A 23,297-nucleotide genomic window follows, 5' to 3' on the forward strand; every position below is an offset into this window, starting at 1 on the left:
TACACTTATCTTCATCTTTATATTAAATGGATTCAAATGATACAAAATGAAAGTGGGGAAAAAATGTTTTAAAGTGACATTCATCTCTCCAAACCCTCCATCTTACCAGACACTTGGTACAGACAAGGTAAAGATATTTAACAGTTCTTTGGGCCTCTTTTAGATGAAGGGCCAGCTATCCTTCAGATCAGCAGTGTGGTATCTCAAGAAAATCTAAAATAAATGAATTAATGGCACTAATCAACCATCAGAGACTGAGACTGCAGAGTAGTTGTGATATTTTCATTTAACCCCAGTGAAATGTACCGTCCCTTTGTCAAGTTCTCTCTTTTTAATTTAACTCCAGGGACATCACATAATCAGGGTTAGTGTAGACATGTGAAAGCTACTGCAGAGTCTGAGAAGAATTGAAAAAAAAATCTGCTTTCACAGATAGGTATGAGAGTGATCATGATCTCTTTGTATCACTGTCAGATTGTCCTATGTCAGTCTTTCACATTGTAGTTTCTGATCTTGTTCATTCTGCCACGGACTGCAGGTCTGCTGGTCTTGGTAGAGCTTGATGGTGTTTTAGAGTTGTTACTCCTCTGCTGGACCTCAGTAGATGGTTGGTTGTGAGTAAAACCGCTACCACACACCATCATCTGGACTCCTGAACCACCAGACGCAGCCAACTCCTTCCTGCTGAGCTCACCTTCACCTTTAGGACACATGAGAGAGGTGGAATTTCAGTGACTGACTTTGGGGTGTCTGAGGAAAATTGGTGTTACACTGGGTGATCATCAGAGGCAAAAAATACATTTGAATTTCAATTTAAATAAACATTACCCTTACTTGCATATTGCTAGTGTGATTCTCAAAGAGTCACTTATGGGGCAGTGTGCTTCACAACTACTGCTGTCACAATTTTGTATTCTAAAAAGTTGAATAAAACCCATGAAGTATGTCAATGGGAGTCACTAAACTAAATAATAGTACTATTTATCTTCAAGTACACTTGAAACATCCAAAGTCACATACTTTTCTCCCTATATACACAGTTAAAGCAGTTTAAGTTCCTGTTAACAAAAGGAGGTCATTTGCTTCCTTGCACTACTTATAACAGTTAAAGTGAAGCATAGTAAATGCTGCTAGTAAATCTTAAATTGAAATGCACACAGAGTCAAAGATAAAGCTAAAATCTGTAGATACATTTTTCTTAACTGCATATTTTTGTACATTACCCTCTTGCTCACATTTAAATGAATCAGTGGTCACGTTGCTGCTTCTACCTGTAATAAACTCTTTGACCTATTTAGTTCCATTATCATCAGTCATCAAGTGTATTTAAACCTTGTGCCAGGTTTTTCTGGTTTCACAATTATAAAACGTGTGATGCTGATCACACCGTCTCGGCCTGATATGGCTGCTGCTCTGGGTTGAGAAACTGTCCCCTGGAAAGCTGACAGAGCCGCACATTGAGTAAGAACGCTTCTGTCTATCTGTCCTTGACTTCTACTGAACAGAGAGGTTGCATATTTTGATAAACAGACATTCTATGGATGTACTGTCCTCAACTAGTGAGATAGTGTCTATTAGACAACAGTAAGGTCATGTAAAGAAAGGCTGGGTAAAGAATCTGTGACTGTCTACATCCACAGAGACAGTGGAAATCATCTAAGATTTCTAATGCAGAGTGTGGCCCACTACTAATACTAGTCATTTATGCAGTGTGACATGTGGAAGGTGATAACAGCTGACATACACATTTGAACTTTTTCTTTTTCTGAACGTTAGGCTAGCATTGTAACATTATATCGACAGAGCCAAGTGGAACTGGTTTGGAACAGATTAGGAGCCGCTGGTCTTGGAGGCAGACTACTATTTCATTACTGTGTCAGTATTTGTTAGAGTAACAGCAGGAACACTGGTGAATGTTTTGGGTTCTATCTCTTCAAACAACTAGAACATAGTGTGTAGCATAGATTGAAATTTGAACTTTTTGCCACTTTTTATTGAGTATAGTCTTTATTGGAAATTTTTATTATTATTATTTATCTTAACAAAGTAGTAAAATATTGTATATTCTCTTCACATGAGTTACATAGATATAGTACTATACAAGTCATAGGCATCTTATAACTAAGCAGCTACAGTAGCAAATTATATAACATTTTCCAAAATTGTGTTACTTAATCACATTTCCAAAAAACATGTGAGTGATTACTCCACATCTTTTCCAACAGGGCATATTTTAGTTTAATTGTTTATTCTTGATCTTGGGTGAAATAAAAACCGTATCAGATTTTTCCAAGAGATCTCCCTCCAGACCTGTGAATTAGTGGATGTGTGACATATTCTCCACATGTTTAACCAATCTTCATCAGTGATTTTTATCTTGGATTTTTCTTTTATGTATCTATTTGATATCAATTATTATAAAGCTTAACTTTGGTTTATTCTAACTTTGGTTTCCTTGTATGTATTGACTATGCCTTGGATCACTCCATTCACTATCCGTTATTGTACCTATTTGGTTTAAAATCATATGCTACCCGCTTTAATAAATCAATGTTTTTCCGTATTTTATATTTGTTAATTATGCTGAACCATGATTTCAGTGTGCTTGTATCAGTTGTATTGGTGTAGGTACCTTCTGAGAAAATAGACTGACTGAGTCCATTGTCCAGAATCTCCCACAGCTCCTTCAAGGACCGCAGTGATTCCTCTGATGACAGCCGAGGCAGGGACAGAGCTGAGAGGGGTTGTGTCTGTGTCTGGCTGAGAGGACGAGTGTTCTCTTTGTAACTGGAGCTCTAAAGAAGAAAAAAGCAATCATTTCACTCACTACAGGTCTGGAAACTGAGACACCACAACACCTGCTACACATTTTCATTTTTATTAATTTACTTTACAATTATCAGTTACTGCAATATTTGACACTCTGCGGTTACCTCAGAACTGCTTATGGCTTTGTGTCCACGGGGAGTGTTGACAGATCCTTTTGTGGAAGGGCCTTGGTTGCTGGTTCCTGGGACGGGCTGTGTAGAAACAGGTCCTGCCCTCTGCTTCAGAGCATACTGCAACTCCTGACGGCACAAATACATTAGTGGACCCACTGTGCTCTCTGGTGGTGTCACAGAGAAATACATCATATTCATCCTCTGTGACCTTAAGGGTAGTTCGCCCCTGAGGTAAGACATATAATCACTTCATCAAGAGTTAAGACTCCTTCACTTTTGACACACCTGCAGGTTATATAATTTTTAGTAATTTCATCATCAAAACTAGTCTCTCAGTAATTCATTTGTTCAGACATGTTCCTGAAGCCTCACTGTGTTCATCTTGATCAACCAGTGGCAAACTGAACTGATTTGTTGTAGAAAGACACGCCTTGTAAATTAGATTATGGAATTTATAAAGAAATATTGATGGAGTCAATGATGACTAATAACATTAAATTTGTTTGGGACCACTAGAACCACTAGAAGATGGAAGCTGCTGTTGAATGAACAGTCCAAACTGAACTGAATTAAAGACCTGAATTTCCCCCCCCCCCCCACTTTTTACATTATGGGTCATTGACAGAGAGGCAACATCAAGGGAACACACACACACACACACACACACACACACACACACACACACACACACACACACACACACACACACACACACACACACACACACACACACACACACACACACACACACATATACTGGATGACCTGAAGCACCAGATGTGTGTCACAGAAGATGTGACTGAAAGGAGAAAGGACAGTGTGAGAGACTTGGACCTCAGAGTTGGTGTAAATACCTGTGTGGTAAGCTGGTACTGCAGCTGTTCCAGAACAGAGAGACGGTCATGCTGGTCTTCTGGTTTCTCTGTGGAGGGGTCCCTCACTGGCTCCACTGGTTCTGTTAAATACACAAACTGTGAGTGCTTTCAATTATGCTCCCTCCTGTCTTCCCCCATCCTCTGGTAACCCAGAGTTTTCAAGCTCTGCCACTATTGATGCTATGAATGCTCCTGGATCTATATTTATTAATAATAGTGATTCATTTTTTTATGTAATGTTTTATGTAATGATTCTACACAATTGACAGAAGACCTAATAATGATGTAGGGAGTGCCATTTACTCACATCTCCTGCATCCCCACTGAGAGGAGCCACGATGCAAAACATGAGAGAAGTGAGGAGCTAAACTCGTTAACTAAAGGGAGGGACTGCAAATAGCCTATTGGCAAAGCTGTGATGTGAAAAGCAGACAGGTCAGATGGCTACAAATGTCAACCACCAAAGCTCTGGTACAACATCATGAGAAACTGATGACAGATTAGGCCTACATAGTAATGGATTTGACTGCATGTTATGAAACCTTTCAAGCCAGCGTCATATTGTGTAGTTTCACTGGTTTGTTATGTAGCAGAAGAATGGTCAGTAAACAAATAAAAGCGTGGCTTGATAACTTGCCCCTGTACTTACACATAGTATTAAATAACACTGTCCGCTCATGTGGTGTGTGTAATGGTGAGTGTCATCTGTCACTGTACCCTGTGGTCCAACAGTACTGATTTGGGCACGGAGGCAGTTGCACATCTCTATCAGCTGCTGCTTATCTCTGCTCAAACGGGCAATACAGGACACAGCCTTCTTCAGCCTTGTGTGCAGGAGAGGAGCGTTACTTTTAGCACGAGGGATATTTTCACGCACAGCACCCAACATCAGACCTGAGGCCCGCTGCTGCAAAAAGAGGTTCTCCTCTAGGAGTTGACGCACCAGTGCACTCTGGAAGGTAGATGAGATTGGACGTTTGTCTGTGAAGGTTCTCAGTCATTCAGGTCATTGTTCATGGTACATTTCCCTAGTGGTGATCAATAAAGTATTATCTTAAAAAAAAAAAATTAAAAAAAAAAAACAAGTCCAGCTGCCTTTGTTTCAGCTTAGTTTTTTGGACATTTTGAGATTTTGTGTGTTACAATAGTCACATGTTGGCACTAAAGATATCAGTAGCTTTAAACTCCTTATGACACAGCTGATGAAGTGCTATTTGTTTGTGCATATTTACAAGTTTCCTGTAAAAACAGAGCAAAGAAAACTGCTCTCTACACCAAGAGAGTTTGCCTTGACTGGTCAGGTGTCACAGCCTGAGCAGCCACCATAGCAACTGGTAACAGAAAAAAAAAGGCAATGGGAGGAACAGGAAGTTGAGAAAAGATTTCATCAGTGCTACACCCCTGAATGTGGGATGAGTCATTTCAGTACAGATGATATCTGAATGTAGGAATTAAACTGACAGGCCAGCCTCAGTCATATTGGTTTTATTTAGTACCTGTTCCGTGACGCTGGCAGGAACAGGTTCTGTTTGTGTCCCTCTGACCTGCTTTATCAAAGCAGAAGTGTTGACCTCCTGACACAGGCCACCTGAGGATCCATAACCCATACCATAGGGAAAAAATGAGTTAAAACTAAAATTAAAACAAAGTTTGTATGCATATGTATAATTTACAGAATATGTTGTATATTTCAGGGGTGTATTGAAAGGCAAAGATGGGAATGTTCTGCCCCACAGGCCCTTGACGCCACGCAATATTTACTTAACACTTAATTTAATTTAACACAAGACAAACACAAACGGTGACTTCAAAATACCTTGTTTAAGACCCTGACTCTCCAAACTTGAGTTGTCTGTATATGGCAGGTCCTCTGCAGTTTTGTGTGAGGCTGGAGCCAGCTTGGGCTGTCCTGTGACAGATCCCAGACACCCATTAAGGTCCCAGCGCAACAGGGACACCTCCTGCTCCAAAGGAGTGTAGCCTGGAGCAGATTCATTTTTAGACTGACCTGCACTGTTAGAAGTCATGCTGTCATAAGATGTAACTACATTTAACTATTTAATGTAGTTTAACACTGTAACGATTTAACCCACATACACACACAGGCTTATAAGTACAAAGGCAACTATTGATGCCGCCTTCAGATCGATGTTTCCATGGTAATAATCAGTTTAGTAATTTGCATCAGCCAACAAAATAATGTGTGTGGCTTATGTGGTTTCCTGACAAAGTAATGTGTCCAAGCTACGTGACAAAGAACGTAGTGGAAATGTTTGGTGGTGGTTTTGTTTACCCAAGAAAACTATCTTTACCTTAATGTATAAACTAATGGGCCCACATTTGCTTATTTGCTTATTACATTCAACTAAATGTTTTGCTGTGTTCGGAGTGCTGACCACACCTTCTGGGCTGACTTTGGAGATGTCAGTGCATTGGGCCTGTGGTTCAGAAGCCATCTGAGCATGAGCTGAAGGTGTGATTGAGGTGGTGGGAGATGATCCCGGATGCTGAACTGCCAGAGCAGAAGAGGCCTGTGTCCCAGTCCGGTGATGGAGCTGGTTATGGCTGAGACCCTCCATTTCCTTTCTCATCTGGGAAACAACAGCACGCAGGGTGTGGTTCTGTTCCTGCAGACGATGGATCTCTTCTGATGCCAGAGAATCTACCTTTGGTGTGAGGCCCTGTGGGTTGATAAAGATACACTCATCTGGAAAAAAGCAGTGTACTTCATGCTATTAAATCCTATATGTGACTCTGCACAGACACTGTGTGAAATTGGGATTGTAGGAGATAGCTGCCATTCATACCATTCTAGATTATGACTATGCTGAGTGCTTCTTATCTGAACACCTGCAATAAGACACTAAAGCAGTACTCAGCTGTAAATGAAAGTCAAGATAGATTAGATATTATAACTTCCTTAATAACCAGCACCACAGTTAGGAATAGACAGTAGGCCTGCTAGAGGATTTCCTATGTATAACTTCAAGTTCTTCAATGAGTTTTGATTCTCTGGTACCTGGTTGTCACATACTGATTTCTTATTTTTTGCATGTTTGCCACAATTAAATGTGTCAGATCATCAAACTAATTTGAATATAAGACAATGATGACAAAGGTAAACAAAAAAAGGCAGTTTTTTAAACTGTGGTTTATCACACCTGAGTTTAATTTATCCAGCCACACCCAGACCTGATTATTGCCACACCTGTTCTCCATCAAGAAATCACTTCAACAGGACCTGCCTGACAAAGTGAAGTAGACCAAAATATCCTCAATTCAATTCAAGAACAAATGTCATTGAGATCTATCAGACTGAAAAAAGGTTCTAAATCCATTTCTAAAGCTTTGGGACTTCAGTGAACCACAGTGAGAGACATTATCCACAAATAGTGCAAACATGGAACAGTAGTAAACCGTCCTAGTAGTGGCCAGCTTGCCAAAATTGCCCCAAGAGCAGCAACGACTCATCCAAGAGGTCACAAAAGACCCCACAACAACATCCAAAGAACTGCAGGCCTCACTTGCCTCAGTTAAGGTCAGACTGTTCAGAAAGAGACTGGGCTAAAATGGCCTGCATGGAGGTGATCCAAGATGAAAACCACTGCTGAGCGAAAAGAACATAAAGGCTCGTCTCAGTTTTGCCAGAAAATACCTTGAAGATCCCCAAAACGTTTGGGAAAATACTCTATGGACTGATGAGACAAGTTGAACTTTTTTGAAGGTGTGTGTCCCATTACAGTCTGGTGATAGTGTGATGGTCTGGGGCTGTTTTGCTGTTTCAGGACCTGGAAGACTTGTTATGATAAATGGAACCATGAATTCTGCTGTCTACCAAAAAATCCTGAAGGAGAATGTCCAGCCATCTGTTCATGATCTCAAGCTGAAGTGAACTTGGGTTCTGCAGCAGGACAGTTATCCAAAAACACCAGCAAGAAAAAAAAAGGTTTTGGAGTGACCTAGTCAAAGTTTTGACCTGAAACCTACTAAGATGCTGTGGTACGACCTTAAAAAGGTGGTTCACGCTCAAAAACTCTCCAGTGCGGCTCAATTACAACAATTCTGCAAAGATGCCAAAATTCCTCTACAGCGCTGTAAAAGACTCATTGCAAGGGTCGCCTAACAAAGTATTAGTTTTAGGGGGTAATCACAGGGCCATGTAGGTTTGGATTTATTTGATGATCTGAAATATTATTAATAAGTGTGACAAACATGCTAAGAAATAAGAAGTCAGGAAGAGGGTCAACACTTTTTCATACCACTGTATTACTTCATCGAGGCATCAGCACATTTGAATAGATAAAATACCAAGTGCAACTACACATGATAGTAACCTTCAGCACCAGGCTTCAGCGCTGGAAATATGTCTGGGTGTCATTTGTCACCGTGACATTCTGACAGGCTGCTATGCTGAATGATCTACTTGCTCTCTATGATAACTGCAGTGAATAGTAGGAAGGAAAGAAATAATCATGACCATCCTAGGATGTTAACAATCCTTTTTGAGTGATTTAAAAACAATAGATTTACGTTCAGTCCGCATGACACATAAATGAAAAATTACTAAATCAGTGTATTCTCATTTTCAAGTATTTTGTCATTTCTTTGCATGGCCAGATGTGAAACTAACTATATATGATATTATGCCTCTGTCAATTTGTCAGGTTCTTAAGAACTGCTCTCACACTAACATATAGCAAGTTGTGAAATGGAAAGTATTTCTATTCAGTCTATTTTTGACAGACACATGTTGGGACATTTGCCCCAACACGTTAGAATATTTAACCTACTGTAATGTGACTAAATAATATTTTTTTAACAAATATACCCTGTTTTGCAATGTGGAGATGCGAGTTCTTAGCTTAAGAGGTCACAGGACGTTGGTACGTTTTCCCTGTGGATTTCAGAGGGGTGGCATATAGGGGAGGCACTGAGCCAGACTAAAAGGTCAGCATGCTTGTCAGGACACTATGAAAAGGCCAAAGGCCAAAAACAGGACAACTCCTGATACACTTTCACTTCTTGAGTGTGTGTGCATGTGTGGTCACAGTGGTTAAACCTAAGAGAGATCATTTACAACCTCTGCTAATACATTGTGAGAACATTGTGAATTTCATTTTGAAATATTCTTTGACTTAATCAATTATTCAGAGGTCCAACGTATGTTCTTTAATTTTAGAGTGACATTACTTGACAGCTGGATATATCAGTGGCACTGCACCGGCTGAAAGAACATTTTGCTTTCTGTAGGTGTCATTCGATGAACAAAAAATCTTCTCTGTAGGAATGCTCCGTAACCTGACCAGCACGCTGTTTGCTTTCACTTCATTTAAATTGTCTGCGAAACAAAATAGGCCACTTATAGCAACCTGGAGTGATGAGCCCAGTCATTTCTTAATGACTATGGCTCTAATATTGATTAATATCAGCTTTATGTTACAGTCTCCTGCAGAAGAAGGTTCTTCTTTTTTTTTTCTTTTTTTTTTTTAAAATGCAGCTGACCAGCACATTCAGATGAACCTTAAAACTGTCTCTCTACCAGGATGATTCTAAAACATCATAACTATTCAGATATGTAACTTTCATACATTGTAAAATAATTACATAACAATTGTATCAGAAATAAATCATGATCAATTTATCGATACATCAATTTGTTGTATTACTGTAATATGCCTGAATCTGTCCTCAAACAGATTTAAAACACTACATATTTAAGGTGAATAGTATTCACCTTTTCTCTTTTGTATCTTGTCTCAATTTTATTGTAGCGTTCGCTATGTGCGATCAAAGTGAACTTGTTTGTGTGTTACTGTATTTGCCGTACAGTCATTTAAGGATCTCTATTTCCACACAGTAATTAATATTATTATATAGACTTAATTATAAATTATGATCGTGACATCCCACAGGTATACTATAACTCTTATAAAAAGCTTCAATCCTTAAGTTATTTTTATCCTCGAAAACGCTCCATCTGAGAGACTAACTTTGTAATACAACATTTGTTGGTGAGAACACAGTTTTAACTATATAAGGGATAATATTAATTATCCCTTCTATCAAACAGGTAAATCAATAGTGAAGTAATCTTGACTGAACCGGAGTCAGTGTTTTAGAGCTTTCTGAATTTAGAACTATAAGTACAGAATTAAGCATTTTTTTTTGCAGGCAGATGCACCATGTTTGATTGACTTTTCAAAGCAATGATTAATCCTATGGGATGTAAAAGATGGTCAGTGTTATTTACGGACAAACAGTCTCCAGTCTCCGGTTTCAGTTTCGGACTATGCCCTTTTCCAGATACTGTATATGGACCACTTCTGGCTTTAGTTATGCAGGCGTGTCTGTTACATAAATACTCATTGTGACTTAAGGCATTGAAACAAACCTCAATAACTGTGTGAGATTTGCCAGCTGGTCTACAGATGCAGATGCCGTCACTGCTGTTCTGTTGTCTAACATCAAATTCAGAACATCCACGTGTGGTAACACTGACAGGAAACTCAGAGATGGAGTTGCAAAAACAAAGAATCCATACCCCCATGTGTTGTGCCATCATACAGTTATACTTTCATTCTGTTTTTTGTGTGTGTATTTTTAGTTAGAAGGTTAGAAGAACATTCAACTTGTCTGCATAGTATAAGGTGTGTGGCCTCTTACCTGTATTGCCTGATCTCTCTCAGTTCTAACAGATCGTAGTAAGACAGTCACATCCCGCAGTTCTTGTTCTTTCTCCTTCAGCTCTGCTTTAGCCTGACAGAGATGAAAAACTGTGTTAGTGCCATTATTGACTGCACCATCAGCCTGGGCTTTCAAACCAGGAAACAAACGAAGGTGCTTTTACTATTTCTGTCTGGGCACACTGATAAAGATCAATGCGCTGCTCAAACAAGTGGCATCATGCCCTATACACAAGTACAGGCTGCTGTTTCCTTACCATCACACAGATTTAACCAAACACGCCACTAAGTGTAGCACACACATAGGGACAGATTGTACAGCTACTGTAAAAGAGGAAGTGCAGTCATGTGAACAATGTGAAAAAAAAGAGCCAAAAAAGTCATGGAATATATTGTTTTTTCTTGACACAGCCAGACAAGCGTTTGATCATCATTTAAACTGTGCCAACGCATAAACGGGATAAAATGGAAGAGCCACAATGAGACTTAGAAAATAGACTCTTCAGACAGAAATAACTTGTTGCAGGCATCCATCAATATTGGATTCACCAGTTCTACAGATATAACAAACCTGATTTTTATCCCGAAACAAAACAAAACAAAACAAAACAAAGCAGTAAACAGTTGTGTGTGAAGTCATGTGCATGCTCTATGTCATATAGAGCGTGGTGTCAGGGGTGATGTTATGTGTGAGGCTCACCTGGTCTCTGGCCTGAGTCAGGTCTTGTATCAGCTGCTCACTGGCAAGGTAGTGTTCAGCCTTCATGTCCTCACAGCGCCTCTGACATTCCAGCTCCATTTGGACTCCTCTTTGTTCTAAAGCTCTCTCTCTCTCTAAACCAGCACTCACCTGCTGCTTATACCTATCAATAAACACATACAGACAATAAGTCATAAGACCGACCCAGAAAAGGCCAGACTGGTCATATTTATAATCTTGCTTATCCATTTATCACCTTACTGTATTTTCTATAACTTCTATATTCTCTTACAGTTAAAGGATTCTCTTCTTGGTACTAAATCATTACTATTGTTTTACCTTGTCTCCTCCGTTCCATGCCTTTCCTCAGAATGTCTCCCTACATCCTCCCATTTTCCTGGCTCCTCACCTTTCAATCTGTTCCCTGCTCCTCTCCAGCTCGGTCGTGAGTTTAGTTTCCCGCTCCTGAAGGGTGATGATTTCAGTATCTTTGACAACCATCTCACTGGAGGCCTGTTTGATAAACTTGTCCCAGTCAGTCCGGATTGCTTCTGCACCTGTGTGCAGCCTTTGGAAACACACACACACACAGTTTATATATAACACAGCTTCTCTGGAGAAAAGGCTATATCATCAGTGATAATCCTTGCTGCTGTCCGTGTCCACACATTGAGTCTTCACTGAAACACATCTCCACAGATTTGATCAGGTTTGCCAATGTTTGATGTGCATGTCTGAGAATTATTTATTTATTTATCATCTTTGCGTCATCACTCTCTTGTCTTTGAGACCAAACAATTTGCATTATGATGGCTCCAAATGCTGCGTGTGTCTACCGTGATCACAAGAGGAGTTTTAAAAACTCCCCCCCTCTTGTGGTATAAATGTATAGAGTTTTTCTTTGCAAGTCATGCTGGGAAAGAACGTACCCTATGAAAAGACAAAATAACTGGGGTATCAGAAGTGTCATCTGTGTCACCTTTGGATTGTCTCATCTTTCCGTTGCATCGCCTTCTGCTGATCTTCCATATTTCTTCGTAGATTAACAATGTGTTCCTCAGCCTTCTGCAGCTGCTCTTTGTGTCTCTGATGCTGAGTCTCCAGTTGAGCGTCACGTTTTTTCAGAGCCCGGACCACATCCCCATATCTTGACCAAAACAGCCGTATGGTTAAATATTATACGTTATGATCAGTATAAATAGATTATAGAAAGAGGCACAGAGGCTTTAGTGGCATATAAGAAGTATAAATAAGTAGTTTCTTATTACTGTTACACTTCCAAATGCCTCTTTAGTAAATATGAAACAGTCCAAACTGTTACATGTGTGAAAACATACTCCGGAAACTGAATTTGAGGTCAATGCGGAAATGTGGTTTTGAAGCTCAGTGTGTAGCACCAACTGCAATTCCTTGAATGGCCACTTGAGGTTGACTGAAAAGGAGAGCCAAACCTCAGATATGTCCACATTAAAAATTCCCTGCTAAAAACGTGTTTGTCCACCCCCTCAACAACAGCAACTTGTAGATCACAGGCAAAGCAGCACCTGCCACTGGCTGCCACTGCTTACTGGCTGTTGGTGATGATTTAAGATAAAATAGAAGATGCAACCTAAAGAGGTTAGGCACCACAGCTACCTAATGAGCCTGTTTGCAAGGAAGAAGAAATGTTTCTTCACTGCCTGGTACCAGAATAGGACCTGACCAGAGTGAAAGCTGATAGGACATTCTGCTACTGCTGCGAGTTTAGCTGCTGAACTGAGAGAGGGGAGCCTTCCCCACTCAGCCTTCCCCACTCAGCCTTCAGTGAGTGAAAGCAAGTCACAGAAACCAACAAAGGCTCCCACAAACATGCCACATCAGAGGAATGCCTGGCCTGTAAGATTATGTGGAGAGAAAGAGAAAGCCTGCATAAAAAAAGGTACAGATATGTATATATACTTATATATCCACTTTGCTAAACAGAGATCATATTAAAAGAAATCATTACTATGTTTCCTCTCTGGTTGAGATCATGTGGATACTGGTGGCCAACAGTTGCAACTGAGAGGACTGCACACGCCTCTGCTGGATTTTAACATCAAGGGCCCCCAACTGGTAATAATGACGACTGTGAGGGAAATTGGAGATTTCTGGTATACTTTTAAAGTTGACGGCACCAGAGTGCACTCGTGTGCAGAAGATCCACTGGCATAACAGACAGACTGCTTCCAACTCTGGTCTGACAACATTAGCCATGGAAAGTGGATGACTGCATGGGCACTGCCACCACAAACTGCACCTAGTGTTTGAGTCTGCTGGACAAATGGTCACCAACAGTCTACAGTTTTTTTCCTTAAGCTACAAGGGTGGAGAGAAACACGTACAGTGAGAGAGCAGAAGGTGCCAGACCACAGCTCCATGTTCATAGCAGACAGCTCAACCTGAGGGCAGAGCTGACTGGACAGAACCACGGATAGCTCTTCAAATGGTATCGTAAACCGGCAAGTATATACTTTGTCATGAATAGGTCACATAAGTCAAATTTAAGAAAAACTCGTAGCAGGAAATCTTAAACATGCAGAAACACATTTTACTGACATCAGGCAGACAATGACAGACTCTGGCACACAATCAGCACCAGGAAGCTAAAAGACTGAAAGACCTTGTCATGCAGCTTTTTAACAATTTAATCCAATGAACTTTTATGCAAAACTTAAATCCACTATTAATTAAATTAAAGGCCTTTTAGTTTTGTTTAAACCCACTTGATATCATGGACCTGAATCTGCTCTGCATGATTTTTCCATTTCCTTCAACCACCATTACTTGTGTTGGTTAACTGTTCTCTTCGTGTAACATTCTGCAAATATATGAATATTTTATGTTGTCAATCTGTTGTGACGACATTTTGTTTGGTAATTGGTTTTGAGTAAAACATTCTGGTCACTGTAAATTTATTCATCCTTGCATTTATTTATTTCCACTCACACATCACCTCTTCAACCATTTGTGTATTAGACAGAGGTTAGTCAGAGTCAGGCGCTGCTAAGATGGCAGCAGCTGGTGCCATTCACACTGAGCTTTAAAACCACTCTTCAGAAATCGTATTGGTGACATTACGCATGGTTAATGCTCTGGACACAGCAGTTGCTGGTATGGATGCATAAAAACAGCAACACCCATTTATTTGTCTTTTTCTCAACTTGCTATTGCCGATAGATAAGATAGAAAGTAAATGTACATCCTCTACAAACAGTAGAAAAATGACATACTGTAGTCTATACATTGATAGTCATTGACATGTCTTACTAGTCCTCATTTGTACATTTTTCTTTCTTTCTCTCTCTTTCACTTGAATATTCCTACAGTACCAGTGACAGCAGCTGACTCTGACACATGATGATTAATGACTCACTTCTTAATGTGCTCATCGTTCTCCTCCTTTAGTTGGGTCTCTATCTGCTTCAGCTCGTCCTCCAGCTCTTTTATCCTAGGGCAGAAGATAGTCTCATGTTAAACTCATTCACAAACACTTACACACTCGTCATTACAGGAGTGTACCTTTCGTCCTTGACAGCAACGACGTTTTTGATCTCCTGGTCTTTGTGTTGCAGTTGAGCCTGTATCTGCTTGCAGACTTCCCTGGATTCATTGAGAGCCTCTGTGGCCTGAAGCTGAGCTTGGCAGTGAACTTCAGACTCTTTAGACAGCAGCTCCACCTGGACAAGGACACAAGCACACATGTAGTGGCAAATTATAACAGCATTAGGTATGAAGGACCAGCCATTGTTGCATTAGATGCAAACCATAAAATCATGTGCTAAAACCATCTGCTCGTTTATTTTGATTATTTAGATTTTTGAACAGACTACAGGACTATACAAATATAGTTTTATTACCCCTTACCCCATAAACCTGGAAAATATTAGCAAAATAAATAGACTCATTACTTGAATAAAACACACACTAATTTAAAAGACACTCTACTCACCTTGATATCATTAGACAGCACCAACGCATGCATCTCATCCATTTTCAAGTTGAATTCATGTTCCCGTTGTATGAGTTCACTGTCAAATGCGGAGGTCATCTCCTGTTTTCCCAAAAAAAAGTCATAGGAGAGTAATTGGTATTTTTTTATTTACACTTTTTACTACTATTACAATTATTGTTACTGTAGTTGCCTTACCCAAACACAACATTATCCATCATGTAAGCCTCTACCTTGCATTTTGTATTGCGTGGTACATTACAGTATAAACAAATACAATTTCACAGTTTACAGTGCAAACTGAAATCACTTTGCTGCTCAAATAATACTCAGTGCTGCAGAGATACGAGTGTTCCTGCAGGAGGGAAACAGTACATAAGGAGGCTTACGTACTGCCATGCAAGGTGCTTGTCTACCATTGTGAGTAACTGTCTAAAGACAACCGACTCTTCAACCATAACACTTAAGTCCTACAGTATAAAACGAAATCTGAATATTTGACTACGCGCAGTATCTTATAAATATAATTAAAAAAATGCTACAAGAAGTGGGAGCCGGGATACAGGACAGAGAGAGATTTCCTCATTCCAATATTGGTAGGAGTACTATCTACTGGTAGACAAAGCAATCGCCTGAGACTGTAAGACCAGGCAGAGCAAGAAAGTCTACAACTCAATGCCAACTCAATACACATGGATCCAGGAATGACTGTAGCTGTGCAACAACTGTGGTAAATAATGCTACAGGCATCTGCATTGGCCAGATCATTACCTAGAGTGCCTAAGGATACTATCAGGGGAATGGTGCCATCATTAGCCACTTGAGAGAGATATCCTGGTAAAGAGATCCAGGTAAAGAGAACAAAAGAAAGGATAACATGTATAATACCATATATTCCTTTGAGACAGCTTCAGTTGTATTACTATATTAGGACTAAGCACAAGGATCTGCCAAAACTACCCATGCTGAAATCATCAAAAATGTATTACAGGATCTCCATTTGTTTAGATTGCACTAGTAAATTATTTTTCGTTGCCAATATTTGTGGGAAGTAAAGTGGCCAGTGCCATTATGTTACTTTTTTACATTAACACAGCTTCATTTCTTCTTTTTAGTTCATGAACCACGACTCCATGACTGAATTTACTGAAAACAAGTGTGAAAATGTAAACTGGCACAGTTTTGGCATGTGGACAATGTGGCAATGGACTACAACATGACATTGGAATGAGATGAGAAAAATGTTTGAATACATCGCAGTTCAAAGGATTTAGAGACACTGAGTCATTTTCATTAGACTAATCTAGTACAGGTGTGTACTCCACTGTACTTTTGAATAAAGTGAGGAGAGGATGATGATGAATCTTTTATGTTGTTATCTGAGTGTCAGGTAAACAGAAAGTACACTCCCCAGAGCCACCACCAGCCTACAAAAACACCCAATTTATCTCTCAGTATTAGCACCTGCTCATCTTACCTGATGCTGGGATAAATCAGCTACCTCAGTGTAACAGTCACTATTGACGTTCAGAAATTGTGTCTTTTGTCTGGGTTCATCCTAAAGGTCTGCTTCTGATCCTTGCTGAATGTCTGGCTGCTCTATTAGTTATTTCAGTCGTGTAGACTGCATGGCTCCCCAATGTATTGAGCCAACTGTGACGGGTTGTAACTCAAAGCGTAGAGCTCATTGCTGCATAGATTTGTGTCAGTAACCTGCTGCGTTTTATACCGTGTCAGATTTGCATATTCTTTTTGAACCGCCTACAGAAATGGAAATGTGTGTTTTTCACCTGTCTCTGTTGAGCCAGTTCTCTTTCCAAGTCTTTTATTCTGCACTGCAAATCCAATTTCATCCGGTCATACTCCTCCATCTGGGATTGAATTTCTTCAGCCATAGATCTAAAACACACAACCTCAACCTTAAACATAACGTTTATAATTTGTACTGCTGAAACAACACACTGAGTTGAACAATCCAACAAGTCTTGGTAGAATAAACAATGCTCACAAGAAATCATTAACAGTGGGGGTATTGAGTATTGCTCAACAGCTGTGACTTTTTAAAGTACTCTGTCTATTATTCCACAGTTGTACAGTAAGTGGTTTATTTTGGGAAGTTACAATGACTGGGAGCTGGAAACGGAGCAGGAGGAGGTTTTGCTAAATAAGAACACTTCAGAGCAGCAAAGTACAGAAGAAATGAATAATAAATAAGAACATGTTCCCTTCAGTTCATATGTACTGCACATTCTCTCGCTTCTAAAACTCATTAAGGAAAAGATGAATAGTTAGCTTCCAGTCAAATGGATAATGTTTACTATTTGATTGTATCCATTAAAAATGACATTAACAGAGGCAGCCATTCATTCAGTTATTGGTAAGTTTATACTCATCTCTGACAGCTCATGCGTTCTAGAAGATATGGTGTCAACAGGTGCTGAAAAGGCCTTTGACTGTATCCAGTGGTTGACAAGTTTGTTGTGCTTGATAGGTTGGATCTGAGGACATGTAACCCCCAAGCTTGAGTGTTTTCTAACTCTTTATACTCTTCTCATTTCCCATCTAGAAGAGCACGCCAAGTATGTCCCTTGTTACCCTTGCATTTTGTCAAAAGTATGGTGAATTCCAGCTTTAAAGGAAATTGTTCAATTTATTCATTATACTTAAATGACATTTTACTTCATTGTCTCAGTCGTTCAAGATAGTTTGCCCTCGAAGTGGTGTTTATTTTATTTGGGTCATTCTCCTAGAACAAATTTGCTCAAAGAAGGCAAAAAGGGCCGATCAGCAAGGAAGTCTCACAGATAAATCAGTCCCGTTTCATTTAAAGGCCTCCACTTAATGGCCTCGAGCATTAAGGCAATGGACTTCACTGGTCTGATTGCAGATAAAATATTCTTTTGGCTCACCTCTTTAGCTCATCCAGCTGACGCCTCTGCTGAAAAGCATTGTGGTGATTCTTTTGGAGGTCCTCCTGCCTCTCCCTAGCCCCTCTGGCTATCTGCTCCTCCAGCTTGGCGATCTGCATGTGGAGCTGTCTCAGCTCTGCCTGCCTGGAAATAAGAGCAGATTGAGAAATTGTCTTTGTTGGGCCAGTATTGTTTTTCTTGCACATGTTGATTTAATCTAATACATTTAAGATTTCTTCAGGCAAAGTCAACATGTGATTAAAATAGTGTCTTTCCTTCATTTCAGAAACCTTGGTGGATGGGTAAAGAATAATAACAATGGAAAGACTCTTGTATGTTTTTTATTGCGCTTGGTGTAAATTGTGTGTGCTTGTGTAACATTTTTCTTCATCAAAGTATTTTAATAAATAATGCATTGGTCTTTATATCGTGCTTACAATTGTATGCATTATTCATTCACTCACACAGTCAAACCCTGGTGGTGGTAAACTACCTCAGTAGTCACAGCTGCCCTGGGGCAGACTGACTGAAACATGGCTGCCAATCTGCACCTGCGGCCTCTCTGACCAACACCAAATCACTCACTCCCAGTCATACACCAAGGAGCATACAAGGAGGATTAAACGTCTCGACCAAGGACACAACGGACAGACTAGGGATAGACCATTCAATTTCAAAATTGAAAAATATACCTAACAAGCTCAAAAAGTCTATGGATTCGTCTTTCTGTATATTTTCATAGTACGCACATTATCTGATGTGCCTTTCACATGTAGATACAACCGTTTACATGGGCGGCTATGGCTCAGTAGGTAGAGCGGATTGTCCATGAACCGAAGGATTAGCGGTACGATCCCCTGAGTGTGCCATATGCCGAAGTGTCCTTGAGCAAGATACTGAACCCCAAGTTGCTCCCAGTGCAACTGGCGCTGGTGTGTGAATGTGTGTGTGCTTGTGTGAGTGAATGGGTGGATGTGTCTCTGACTGTAAAAGCGCTTTGAGTACCTTTGGGTAGGTAGAAAAGCGCTATATAAGAGCAAGACCACATTCCCATTTTTTCAATTAATATATATTTACTGCTGCTCTATATTATACACTATTTCACAAAGCATATTCTTAACATTTTGTATTTATTGTACATGCTCGGTCAGATGGATTGTACCTGTGCTGTTTCTCGGTCAGAGCCCTGGCAGTCATAACATCATATCTTTGCAGCTCTCTGTCTCGTTCATCCAGGATGGCCAGGTTGAACTGGAAATCCTCTCTCAGCTGCTGGTAGTGTTCTCTGATAAATGAAGCATTTAATATTAGTGTTCTCAAAAGTTTGTTATTGTCATCCATCTGAAAATTGGTGTTGGCCAAACTAGGGTTTAAGAATGAAGTCAGCACTCAGTTCCAAAAAACTGTGCTCCCTTGAGCAGCCACTTCAAACAGGCTTCAAAAGCAAGTTAAACCCAACCTCAGCAGATTTTCACTCATCCTGACTTTATTAGAAGAGAACCCAATCAAACAAATAAAATTGAAATATTTTACTTCTGTGTTTATCTAGTCAAGAAATCATTTGTATAAACCTGTGCATTGTGGAAGTATGTGAACCTTTGTTTTCAGTATGTGATGTGATCCTTTTGTGCAAAAACAACAAAACAACCTTGCCGGTAACTGCAGCTCAGTCTCTACGGTGGCTTAGGACAGAACAGCTTTAGTTTTGAGATGTTGGCAGGTTTCCTCACATGAACTACTTGCTTCAGGTCCTTCACAACATTTCTGTTGGATTAAGGTCAGGACTTTGACTTGGCCATTCTAAAACACTCATTTTGTTCAACTTTAACCAGTCTTTTGTAGAATGAAACACGTGATGTTTAGTAAACTATGGAAGAGCAGAAATGTTCTTTTTTGAAGAGCAGTGCCTTTGTCCTTGTCACTCTGTTGTCACACCATGGATGTTCGGTATTCAAAACAAAACATGGCACTGAACAATAACCACGTCTCATTATATTGATTGGAAACACTCCTGAATAGATGTATATACTTGTAAACAATATGTGTGTGTATATATATATATATAAACACAAACACACACACACACACACCAATCGGCCACAATATTAACATTGACCATCTTGTGATAATTCAATGTTCTGCTGGGAAACATTTGGACCTAGAATTCGTGTGGATGTCACTTAGACATGTAGCACCCCTCTAGTCCAGACCAGACACCCCCACCCCATAGCAATGACACACCTTGATGGCAGCAGACATCCCCAGCAGGATGCAGCCTGACACAGACACACACACAAAAACACTTTAGGAACAACTAAAAAAAAAACATCAGCACAAGGTGTTGACCTCACTAGATCACTAAATCAAGTAACTGATCAAGTATCTCTGGGATGATCCACAGAGACCCCTCCTCTAAGCCCAAAGGCCCCGTGTTCATTCTCCCATGTCCATTCTCTGATGAGTCACAGCTGTTTTAGAGGCACGAGGGAGACATAAAAATGTGAAAAATTTTTAAACTCCTTAAATGTGGAAGACCATACATTTCTTAAACATATGGTTTGACACGCATTGTTTTGTCACATATTTACTTATGACATTTTTTGGGGGTGGTATTGTTCTCGTCAAATACTTTTGCTTTAATTTGTAGGCTGCGAGATATCTGAGCAGAAGTGGATAGAATTTAGTTTGTTGGATTTAAAAATGACATTTAAACATTTCAACAGCAACATGTCTTTTTAGATACGATGTCCTGGTTACTTGTGATAACCCACGGACCTCCATTGTTTTGATATCTCTGACACATTTCAAAACCTGTGCAAATATAACTAACTGTGCGGCTAGATAGATGGGTGATGAAACATATTCTTTTGTAACTAGACTCGGGCCTAACAGAGTTCAGACCAGTGTCAGGATCATTTTGGTTTCCTAGAAACTTGAATAACGAGTGAGCTAAATCCGATTTACATAAAAATAATACAGTAAATAAACGACCCCATCAACAGTATAAGCAGAATTCATGGGATGTCTGGAACAAAAGGTATGGCCAGAGAGGTGTTCGATATCAAATTGATAAAAGGCAGTGCATGTGTAAAAAGTCAATATCTCCTATCCATTGGCAAGTGCATATACTGAGGAGGCCGTGGTACCTGAGGGAGGAGCACTCCTCCTGGGTCTTTTTTAGGGAACTTTCCAGCTGTTGAATTTTCACTGCCTGGAGCTCCTTCAGTTCCCTTTCTTTACTGGCCAGCTTGGCCTCCAGGTCTCTCAGTCCGCTGTCCCCATCTGAATGCATGGTGGAACGACAGAACACCTAGGAGCCACAACATACAGTAGATCATCATGTAGTCAATGCACAATACACATTCTAATAGTTCATTTACTTCCTATATGAATACGTTATTTCTGTGCTACACCTTATAGGGCCCTCGGATTAATAGCTTGGCAAAATATAGTATGTTTATGTTATCATAAGATAGAATGTACTTTGAAAAATAAAGGATAATATGAACTTGTCTGTTGACTGGTATATTTCTCTCTGTTCCAGCCTAAGACCTGTCTAACCTTTTTGACCACACGAGGCCTTCTTATTCCACGTGATTCGATTCGTGCACCAAGCAAAAACCCCAATATTCAGTGCAAAGTATTATTAACCATCGTGCCACTGGCTTGGTAATGATTAAACCTCGTCAGTAAACAACCCCTAACCCGTACACCTGGTGTCTAAACCTAACACCAACCGCAGCCATACTTAATCAAACCTTCAATCACGTCTTCCTTGAGACATTCGTTGAATGATCTGCGCTTCGTGGACTTGAAAGTGTGTTCCCGTTTTTCATTTACGCCAGAACGAGAGTAACGCGAGTACTTAAATAGACGTCAATGAACTTAGTTAACTTACCATAAAACAGCAGCTTTGCAAACGGGACACGTAACCATTTAACGCTCAACTCGTGAAAACATTCACTGTTGACTCCCTCGCTTGGTACACTGCGATGGGAATGTGGTTTCCATGGAAATCGTACGTCTGTCAAATCGGTCCCGGGCTGCCTACAAAGATAAGGAATGGTTCCTGATCATACCACACTAACAAGTCCTAAACTTCCCCAAATTGAAAGTAAAATAGCATGTCCTTGTGCCAAGCTTATAGTAGAGTAGGGTGACCAGGCGTCCATGATATCTGGGGACAGTCCCCGTTTTGGCTGAGCTGCTGAAGCGGTCCCAGAAAATGTCCCCAATTTAAGCGTTTTATGAATAAGAAAAGAACGCTATTACAGACTTCTACAAAGGTAGCCGGAGGGGAAGTCAGAATGTTGCGCCCATTCTACCTTGATTACGGTAGCCGATCGCACTGCTATTGACATTTCAGACATAGCAGTTTAAATATGAATAAATATGCCAAAAATAAATGAAACCGTAAATTTCCCAGTTTTTTTGATTTCATCTTGATAACACATGATTCTTTTTTTATTTTCTCCGGTCTAATGTTGACTTTGAATAGTTCTTGTTCCTCTTCATATGTTTGATATGAGCAGTTTTATAGACTTTAGTGGCGAAACACGGAGAAAAATCGGCACAAATGCCATTATGAGGACGTCTTATTTCATTCATACGGGGGTGTGGCCGGGGTTTGGCAAACCCATGGCACGGGTTTCCTGTCTGCGCGCCGCCGTTTATTTAAGACAAGCCGCGGATGCGCGCTCTCGACGTGTACGAAGAAGCGCTCTTTGGAGGAAGGCGACAGCATCCCGACAGGTAAAGAATGAATTTGGTTTTGCTTATTTCTACCCACTGGGTTCTGTGTGTGTCTACGTTGCCTTCCTCTTTGAATGTATTTTGTGATATTCCATAGCCTTGTACAGAAGTAACAGGTTGGCGTTAGATGGGGCGGACGCGTAAAAGGGATGGGTGAAAATTGTTATATGATGTGTAAAATGTAATTGTGTGAAAGATGGTTAAGACTTCGTGGGTATTAGTGAGAGTAAGGTGTCACCGGTGTCGGTCCAGCTGGTCCTCTTCAGACATCTGCCATGCGGGGATGCACATTAGAGATCGACGCCCCGGTCCTCACGTACGCCACCTGGGTTTGTCCTCACTGTGGCACACATCTGTCTGACTCACTTACTCTGTGGGTCGGGGCCGTTAAGTGGGTACTGAGAATAAAGAACAGACTACTTTATCTGAGTTTGCCAGGTTGGAGTAAATGCTTAGTACAATTTGA

The 23,297-nt window shown here is 40.2% G+C and overlaps 2 protein-coding genes across 7 annotated transcripts in view; one reads left to right on the forward strand and one right to left on the reverse strand.

The window, feature by feature from the left end:
* The window catches only part of ccdc57 (coiled-coil domain containing 57), a 26,442-nt gene continuing 3,145 nt past the window's right edge, over window positions 1–23,297 (reverse strand). Inside the window, exons 2-22 of one of the 6 annotated variants that reach the window (XM_047608842.1) lie at window positions 23,070–23,229; window positions 21,978–22,126; window positions 21,226–21,389; window positions 19,242–19,364; window positions 18,080–18,223; window positions 16,961–17,069; window positions 15,171–15,272; window positions 14,741–14,898; window positions 14,595–14,669; window positions 12,180–12,347; window positions 11,610–11,768; window positions 11,201–11,363; window positions 10,481–10,573; window positions 6,219–6,498; window positions 5,634–5,798; window positions 5,314–5,405; window positions 4,535–4,769; window positions 3,797–3,897; window positions 2,934–3,068; window positions 2,633–2,795; window positions 1–700 (exon numbers count right to left, since the gene is read on the reverse strand). In XM_047608842.1, coding sequence (XP_047464798.1) covers window positions 486–700; window positions 2,633–2,795; window positions 2,934–3,068; window positions 3,797–3,897; window positions 4,535–4,769; window positions 5,314–5,405; window positions 5,634–5,798; window positions 6,219–6,498; window positions 10,481–10,573; window positions 11,201–11,363; window positions 11,610–11,768; window positions 12,180–12,347; window positions 14,595–14,669; window positions 14,741–14,898; window positions 15,171–15,272; window positions 16,961–17,069; window positions 18,080–18,223; window positions 19,242–19,364; window positions 21,226–21,389; window positions 21,978–21,980 — 2,847 coding nt within the window. In that variant the 5' untranslated portion in view covers window positions 21,981–22,126; window positions 23,070–23,229 and the 3' untranslated portion in view covers window positions 1–485. Of the gene's footprint in view, window positions 701–2,632; window positions 2,796–2,933; window positions 3,069–3,796; window positions 3,898–4,534; window positions 4,770–5,313; window positions 5,406–5,633; window positions 5,799–6,218; window positions 6,499–10,480; window positions 10,574–11,200; window positions 11,364–11,609; window positions 11,769–12,179; window positions 12,348–14,594; window positions 14,670–14,740; window positions 14,899–15,170; window positions 15,273–16,960; window positions 17,070–18,079; window positions 18,224–19,241; window positions 19,365–21,225; window positions 21,390–21,837; window positions 21,935–21,977; window positions 22,234–23,069; window positions 23,230–23,297 lie in introns of those variants that run through there. The other 5 variants (XM_047608845.1, XM_047608846.1, XM_047608843.1 and 2 more) reach the window with 5 other exon arrangements.
* slc16a3b (solute carrier family 16 member 3b) overlaps window positions 22,682–23,297 on the forward strand; it is an 8,739-nt gene continuing 8,123 nt past the window's right edge. Inside the window, exon 1 of the mRNA XM_047608848.1 lies at window positions 22,682–22,831. The gene's annotated coding sequence lies outside the window, so the exon portion shown is untranslated. The remainder of the gene's footprint in view (window positions 22,832–23,297) is intronic.

The sequence above is a fragment of the Mugil cephalus genome, chromosome 16, assembly GCF_022458985.1.
Source record: "Mugil cephalus isolate CIBA_MC_2020 chromosome 16, CIBA_Mcephalus_1.1, whole genome shotgun sequence".
In the NCBI taxonomy this organism is placed as follows: domain Eukaryota; kingdom Metazoa; phylum Chordata; class Actinopteri; order Mugiliformes; family Mugilidae; genus Mugil; species Mugil cephalus.